Source organism: Ammospiza caudacuta, chromosome 10 (genome assembly GCF_027887145.1).
Source record: "Ammospiza caudacuta isolate bAmmCau1 chromosome 10, bAmmCau1.pri, whole genome shotgun sequence".
Lineage (NCBI taxonomy): Eukaryota > Metazoa > Chordata > Aves > Passeriformes > Passerellidae > Ammospiza > Ammospiza caudacuta.
The window spans coordinates 22458538-22465975 of NC_080602.1; the positions used below are offsets into that span (position 1 = coordinate 22458538).

Below are 7438 nucleotides of genomic sequence, written 5' to 3' on the forward strand. Positions count from 1 at the left end.
TGTGGCATGTGATGTTCAGTTGCTCTGTGGAGTGAAAAGCCGGGGCATGCTGCCCTGTAGAGATCAGGTGTAGAAGCAGAGCTGCGAAATTCTGCCTGTCCTCCACCACGTTTGTGCCGTTCTTGAGTACAGATTTGGCTCACCTCAAAGAGGCAGGAAAATCCAAAGCCTGGCAGACAAGCTTGGCTCACAGTCCTGCTCTTCTGGTGGGAGAGCAGCTGAGCTGTATCCATCCCTCTGTTCCCCCTTGCAGGAGCAGAAGAAGAAGGAGGACATGTCCAGCATGAAGAAGCCGTTCCGCCCAGAGCCGTCAGGCTCCAGCCGCGATTCCGTGATGTCCCAGTCCCACGTGCCTCACAATCCCCACTCCCAGAAGATCCACATGCCCCCTTCCCACACCCAGCAGCAGATGCACGGCCACCCCCGGGACAACTACAGCCACCCAAACAAGAGACATTTCAGCAACACAGGTGAGCCAGGCTGGCAGGCCGGGAGAAACCTTCCCTTCTGACCTAATGCTCCTGGACACAAATCCTTCTGGGACTTGTGGCTGCTCAGGTTTAAAGGGGATGGGATAGAACATCTGTACTTACTGCTGGGCTAGAAAACATGGTGATGTAGTGAGGAAAAGAATGTGAGTAAGATTTGTGAGGATGATAAAAAAATAGTGATAAAGAAATTTGTGACCGTGTTCACTGGGGTCTTAGGATGAGGGAAGAGACAAGAATCTGACTTCATGTTTCAGAAGGCTTGATTTATTATTTTATGATATATTAAAACTATACTAAAAGAATAGAAGAAAAGATTTCATCAGAAGGCTAGCTAAGAATAGAAAAAGAAGGAATCATAACAAAGGCTTGTGGTTCGGACTCTGTCTGAGCCAGCTGACTGTGATTGGCCATTAATTAGAAATAACCAACATTGGCCAATCACAGATCCACCTGTAGCATTCCACAGCAGCAGATAACCATTGTTTACATTTTGTTCCTGAGGCCTCTCAGCTTCTCAGGAGGAAAAATCTGAAGGAAAGGATTTTTCATAAAAGATGTCTGTGACAGAAATTCAAAGAATAAAATGGGCCCACGTTGTTTAGGGAGGAGAAAGTTAGAGTGTCAATAGCTATTATTTCTTGGAGAATTCAGGGAAGCAAATGGGCTTAAAACCAAATCACAACAGAGACTCAGAGGTGCTTTTTGCCCACGGCAGACCGAGGAGACTGGCAGAGGGATCGAAAGTTCAACTACGGCGGCAACAGCAACCAGATGTGGGGCGGGGAGCGGCACCACCAGTACGAGCAGCACTGGTACAAGGACCACCACTACGGGGAGCGGCGCTCGCGGGGGGACCCCCACCGCAGCTCCGGCAACTACCGACCAAACAACCTGTCCCGCAAGAGGCCCTACGAGCAGTACAACAGCGACCGCGACCACCGCGGCCACCGCGACTACTACGACAGGTGAGCGATGGTCTGACTGCGTCTGGACACACAGGGGTCTGCTGAGCAAGGCAGAGCCTCCCCTGAAGTGGAAAATGTAAACACCCTCCCTCTGAATTGGTGTAATTTTGGAATTACGGCAAAGATACGGGAGCAGGAACTAACAGTTTTTTGTTAGGGAAGAAAATATAAAATAAATAAACAGTGCAGTAATACAAAATAACACTGACAGAGTCAGAATAGAGCTGACACACTGTGGATGTCAGCAGTCCCATTAAATGGTGGCTGCAGCCCTCCTGCAGTGCCAGGTGTGGTTCTGTTGGAGAAGTGGTCCTGTAGAACAGTGTAGTCTTCCTCTGAAGGAAGGTAGTAGTACCTCCAGTGTAGTGTAAATGAGCCTGATCTTCCTCTGGGAATCCAGTGGAAAAGGCTGCTCCTCTGGGAATCCAGTGGAAAAGGCTGCTCCTCTGGGAATCCAGTGGGAAAAGGCTGCCTGTGGTCTTCCAAACCTCTGATTAGATCCAGGTAGGAATGCTTGGCTCCTCCCTCTGGGCGGAGCTTCTCCCAATGGGATTATGTAATTTTATCAGTCATACAGTGACACTTATTGGCCATTAACAGAAGGGTATTTCCCAGAGGGAGGATTGGTTGTGGAAGAGATAAAGGAAAAGTAAGAAGGTAACTAAGAAGGTAACTGCTTCACAGATAGGAATAGAATACACACACCCATTTCCAACCTAAGACATTGCCCTCACCTCAGTGGGCTTGGGGAGCTGATCTCCATCCATTTCTCTCTGCACAGGCACCACCATGATTCCAAACGCCGGCGGTCCGAGGACTTCAGGCCTCAGAACTACCACCAGCAGGATTTCAGGAGGATGTCTGACCACAGGCCACCCATGGGCTACCACGGGCAAGGACCCTCGGACCACTACCGGTCCTTCCACACAGACAAACTGGGCGATTACAAACAGCCCCTCCCTCCATCCCACCCTCCGGTGTCGGACCCTCGCTCGCCCCCCTCGCAGAAATCCCCCCACGATTCCAAGTCACCTCTCGATCACAGGTCACCTCTGGATAGGTCATTGGAACAGAAAAACAATCCAGATTATAACTGGAACATTCGGAAAGCGTAGAGCGACGGAGAGGGCGAAGGGCACGTCCGAGATCCTGGGATTGGTGCGACGGTGGCTGCTTTCTCCAAGCCAGCAACCAGAAACTCTGAACATGCTGCTATCATCTGGCTGGGTCAAGGAGGAATTTGGGGGAGTGGGTGGAGGAAGATTTTCCCTAGTTCTTGATTCTGGTTTAGATTCCCATTTCCTTTCCCCTTTTTTACCATTGAACTGTTCTGTCATGGAACCAGCCTTGCTGCCTCGTTTGTTGTTTTGTTTTTGTTTTCCTCAGTCCAATGGACCCAAGGGAGTTTTTCCCCAGCCAGTGTTTCCTCAGAAGGAGAAGGCAGATTGATGCTGCTTAGGATGGTGCAGAAGGCTGTGTGCCTGCTCTGAACTTGATGTTACGTGACAGATGCTGCTTTGGGGTTGGGGATAAACTGGTTGGGCTGGGATTTGTGTGTCACCAGCATGGGGCAATATATTCAAGGAAGGACAGGGAAGTCCCTCAGCAGCCAAACTTGGTTGAAAGAGGGCCTTGATGTCCCTGCAGAATGACTCCAAACGAGCTGGAGCCATGCTGGTGACAATTCATCACTTTCCTGGCCATGTTATCATTTTCATGTCTTTATCCATTTCAAGAAACTGGCTCTGCTTTGATTGCTGTTGTGTCACCTGCAACAGAAGAGGTGGGGGGGATCTTCCTCCCTTCTCCAGAGCTGGAACTGGCAAATCTTGACTCTGGGGGTAAGTGTGAGCTGGGAAAAAAAGGCCAACAAAAGGCTTAGTTCACTTCTAACCATCAGGAAAGAAATTGGGGTGAGAACAGTATTTCCCAGTGGACAGGGCTCAGGAGTTCATAACAAAACTCTTCTCTTCTGGCATGGGCAGCTTGGGTGGTCCAGGAACTAACAGATGCTGGCTGGGAGGTGCAAGATCAAAAGATGGCTCTGGGGATACTGGAGCTCCTAATCTTCCTGCCTCTGGTCTTTGGGCAAATCATTTCTCTCTGTGCTTCACAAAGCAGTGATCACAAACCTTTACTGTGACTGAAGGATAGGGGATGGTAGAGCAAAGTGAAATAGGAATCCAGTGGAGTGATCACTGCTCAGGGAATGGTCACCTTCCAGCAGTCAGCAGTGACTCTGAATTGCTAAAAGTACCTGCACTTCTAGACCTTTTGTTTGTCTAAATTGGAAATGAACCTGAGGACTTGGCACCTCAGTGAGCAGGGACAGAATGAGGAATTCCTTGGAGCAAATGTCTTAGAGCCCAGCGTGGCAGAGGGAAAAGAGGAATGTGCAGCCCAGCTCAGTGAACTTCAGGGCAAACACTCCAAGTATTCAAACCACAGTATTTGATGCAGACCAGCATCCATCCTGGACACTGGTGTGGTGAGGGGTTGGTTGTGCACATCCTGCTGGCCAGAAGCACCTTGGGTGATCATTTTTCAGGTTGGAGTTCCCTGGAGACCACAAAGGCTGCCCTGAGCGTGGTGTCTGGGGCTGCATCACCATCACCACCCAGAGCTCAGTATTAAAGACCAGGCTGTTCCAGACTCCTGTTTGGCAGGGCACAGAAGCTGGGCCTCCTATTAAGATGCCAGTATTTGACTCTAATAAGCTGTGATGTCCCTTCCCCAAAGGACTGAGGGCAGATGAGTGTTCAGGGCTGGCTTCCTGACTCCAGGCAGTGCCTTGGAAGGTGCATGCAAACTGACACTAAAACTCCTCCATGCAGTGTATCCCTGGAAATCTGCTGCCATCACTCCTCCCCATCCCGCTGCTCCACGGGGACACACGGGAAGTGTTTTGTTCCCCTTTTGTTTTTATGTTGCAAGATTTCCACCGAATTCAGGGCAGTTTTGTTTCCTTAGGGGCACCTGCTGCCCTGATAAAGTGTTACACTTGTGTTTACCTGTGCAGCGTGAGGTGAAGGCAAGTCTTCCACAGTCCCCCTCGAGGGGTGGGAGGTGTGGAGAGAGCACCTTTCCGTGGTGTTTCCCACTAAGCTGTGATTGCAGGCTGTGGTATTCAACAAAGAGGTCCTTTCTTTTCAGAGGTATTAGCTTTTAATGTGAAAATGGAGGTGGCCTCAGAGGGGCAAAGAGAATTGCTGTTTTTGTCACGGTGGGAAGTTTGTGCCATACTCGTGTAGCAAAGGCAGTACTGGCAACCAGTGTGAGGGCTGGTGCAGGAGAGCTTTGGATCCCAGCAAGAGGCATTTTCTGTGTTGAGATGTGGGGGTTTCTGCTTATCTGAGGTTGGTTGGGATTTCCTTCTTGTGCAACAGCAAAAGCTTTACCCATATCCACTGGAGAGCTGTCCCCACTGTCACTTTAGCCTGACGTTGGAGTCACATCATGTCCACTCATGATGGGTGAATGTTTGCTGGGTTTGGCTTTAGTGAAGCTGGAGAAGGAGATTTGGGAGAAAGTCTTCCCTGAGCACACACACACACTTATGCATTTTATGTCCCCTCAGCATAGGGACCACAACCAAACACAGTCACGGGGACAGGAGTGGGATCAGAGGGGACACATCCACAGCCATAAACTTCCCTGTGGTGTTTGTGACAGCTTTGGTACAGCTCTTCCTTCCTAACCAGCTGTGGGATTCCCTCCAGCCTCTTTGCAGAAAATAGCAGTAACTTGCTGGGGTTCAATTTAAATTAAAAAAAAAAATAAGAGTTTTTCAGCCTGCCCTCTTTGGAAATGGTGTAAAGTTACGAGTTCACATGGTGGAAATCCTGCAGACCAAAACTTGCTGTGGGGACAGGCGATGTGGTCCCAACCAAAATGGACACGGAACCGAGTGCTGAAGTCCTTGTGTGAATGGTTTGTGATCCACACAAAGATATTTTTCTGCTTTCACCCGTTTCCTCCCCACCTCTGCCTCCCTTCTGGGGAGAGAAGGACTCTTACTGTAAAAATACGGACTTTTAAACCTGTTGACTAAAAACAGTAATTAATATTAATTTATATTTGTGAAAGAAATGCCACTGTCCTAGTGATTTCTGATGTAAATATGTTGTTTATATAGTATGTATGAAATTTTCCTACATTGTAAAACTGCTGTACTTTTGATTCTTGTATATTAAAAAGTGTTACTGAGATTTTCAGAAGGGCCCCAGTGTGGTGTCTCTGGGGGCTGGTTTGGGATCACAGGGCCCTTTCCTGCCAGCCACAGCCAAGCCACCATGGATATTTTCACTGTGCAGGAATAAGCATGTTCTGCTTGGCTGTTTTTACATAGTTTCACAGTCTGTGCTGATAGAGACTTGGAAGCTTCTTCAGATGGGAATTTCCACCTCATCAGAAGGAGCTGTACATTCTCTAACCCAGATCCACCAGGATTTCACTGGGATGATACTGGTGATTATGTTTATCCCACCTCCAGGTTTTATGGATTTCTGAAGATGTGTAACTTTTCTTTTTTGCCTTTTCTGGGGAGAATTCCTCTTTCTCTAGAAGAAGTGTTACTGCTGCTGTATCAGTGAGTTCTCCTGTCTGTCCCCAGCCCCTCCTGGGCAGGACGTGCCTCTCCAGGTGGGATGTGATGGCATCAGTGGCTGCTGTGGTTTGGTCTTCACCCTGCACTGCTCACACTGAGGCCCACACAGAGCAGGGATTTTGGAGCCGTTCCTCCCAAGTTATAAAAGCTCATTGTAAAAAGCACTTTTCACACCTGTAGCCACTGGGTCCAGCCCTTCCCAGTCTCTCTGCTGCTGAGCCAAGTTTCAGCCAAGAGTGAAATTTCACAGCTGAGTTATATGCTCCTGAAAAATGGATTTCCTAATGGAAAGAGTGACTGGCTGTTGGCCATGGGGCTCAGCTGCAGGGAGGCACAGGGGCTCAGGGAGCTGGGCTGGCTGTACGTGCCTGGGTCAATCTACCTGAAGTCTACCAGTGACTTTTTAAACGTTTTTATTTTTATTTAAGCAGGCAGGTAAGGTTGTGAGCACCCTGATGCTGCCAGGTGTCTCCCCCAGCCCTACCTTGCACCCACCCCAGGGAGGGGACAGGGCTGTGCTTTACAGAGGGGCAGACCCTCTAGAGGGAGCTGGTTCCTAGCAAAAAGCTCATTTTTGGTGAGCAACATCACTCTGCAGTTGTGGCTGCTCCTGCACAGCTGGTCCTGCCTCACCCCAAGCACTCAGAGCCCAGGACAGTGGCCAAAGGCCAGGGCATGGGCAGGCACAGCCAAAGTGGGGCTCAGGCCCCAGGTGGTGGCACTTGAGCTGCTGCCCATCACAGAGTGATGATATGGGACCCTGGATCCCGCAGGGGCTGCCCCCTCACCAGCCCTCAACATGGTCTGGAGAGCAATCTGAACCTCTCCCAGGTGCCACCAGGCCACCACTGCCACCACCAATGTCCCTGCACATCCCCACTTAGCTCCTGGGGATGCTCTGATGCCTTGTGTGGTTAATGGGGACAGAGTATTGGTGTGCATCAGGGGTCACATCAGCACTTGGTCCCACTGGAACATGCAGGGGCTGCCTGCTCACTGTCCCAGGCTGGACAGCAGGGCACAATTGGTGACCTCCTAGCAGAACAGTAAGGGAGACACCTGGCCCCTGCACTCTGGGCACTTTGTAGATGAATTTTCAGATTTAGCCATTTCTCCCATGCAAGGATGGGCAGAGAGAGCAGATTTGGCTCTTCCCAAACACTGCCAGTTCTCTGGGCTTTGAAGGAGGGGAAAGCCAGATGTCAGTCACATCTCTGGTGCTGGGTATCACTGCATGGATACATCCATATCCATGTGTTCTCAGCTGGTGTGGGTGTCCCACCTGCCCTCAGCATCTCCCTGTCCCCAGCTGCTGGGACAATGAGTCCCTTCAGATTTCAAAACCGAAAAATTTAACAGGAGAAAAAAAATGCAAT

At 49.9% G+C, this 7438-nt stretch overlaps 1 protein-coding gene across 2 annotated transcripts in view; it reads left to right on the top strand.

The window, feature by feature from the left end:
• Window positions 1-5623, top strand: part of CHD2 (chromodomain helicase DNA binding protein 2) — a 54810-nt gene extending 49187 nt beyond the window's left edge. For both annotated transcript variants that reach the window (XM_058811574.1, XM_058811575.1), the window contains 3 exons: window positions 254-470; window positions 1207-1456; window positions 2238-5623. In XM_058811574.1, coding sequence (XP_058667557.1) covers window positions 254-470; window positions 1207-1456; window positions 2238-2571 — 801 coding nt within the window. In that variant the 3' untranslated portion in view covers window positions 2572-5623. The remainder of the gene's footprint in view (window positions 1-253; window positions 471-1206; window positions 1457-2237) is intronic.
• Window positions 5624-7438: the final 1815 nt, after the last annotated feature.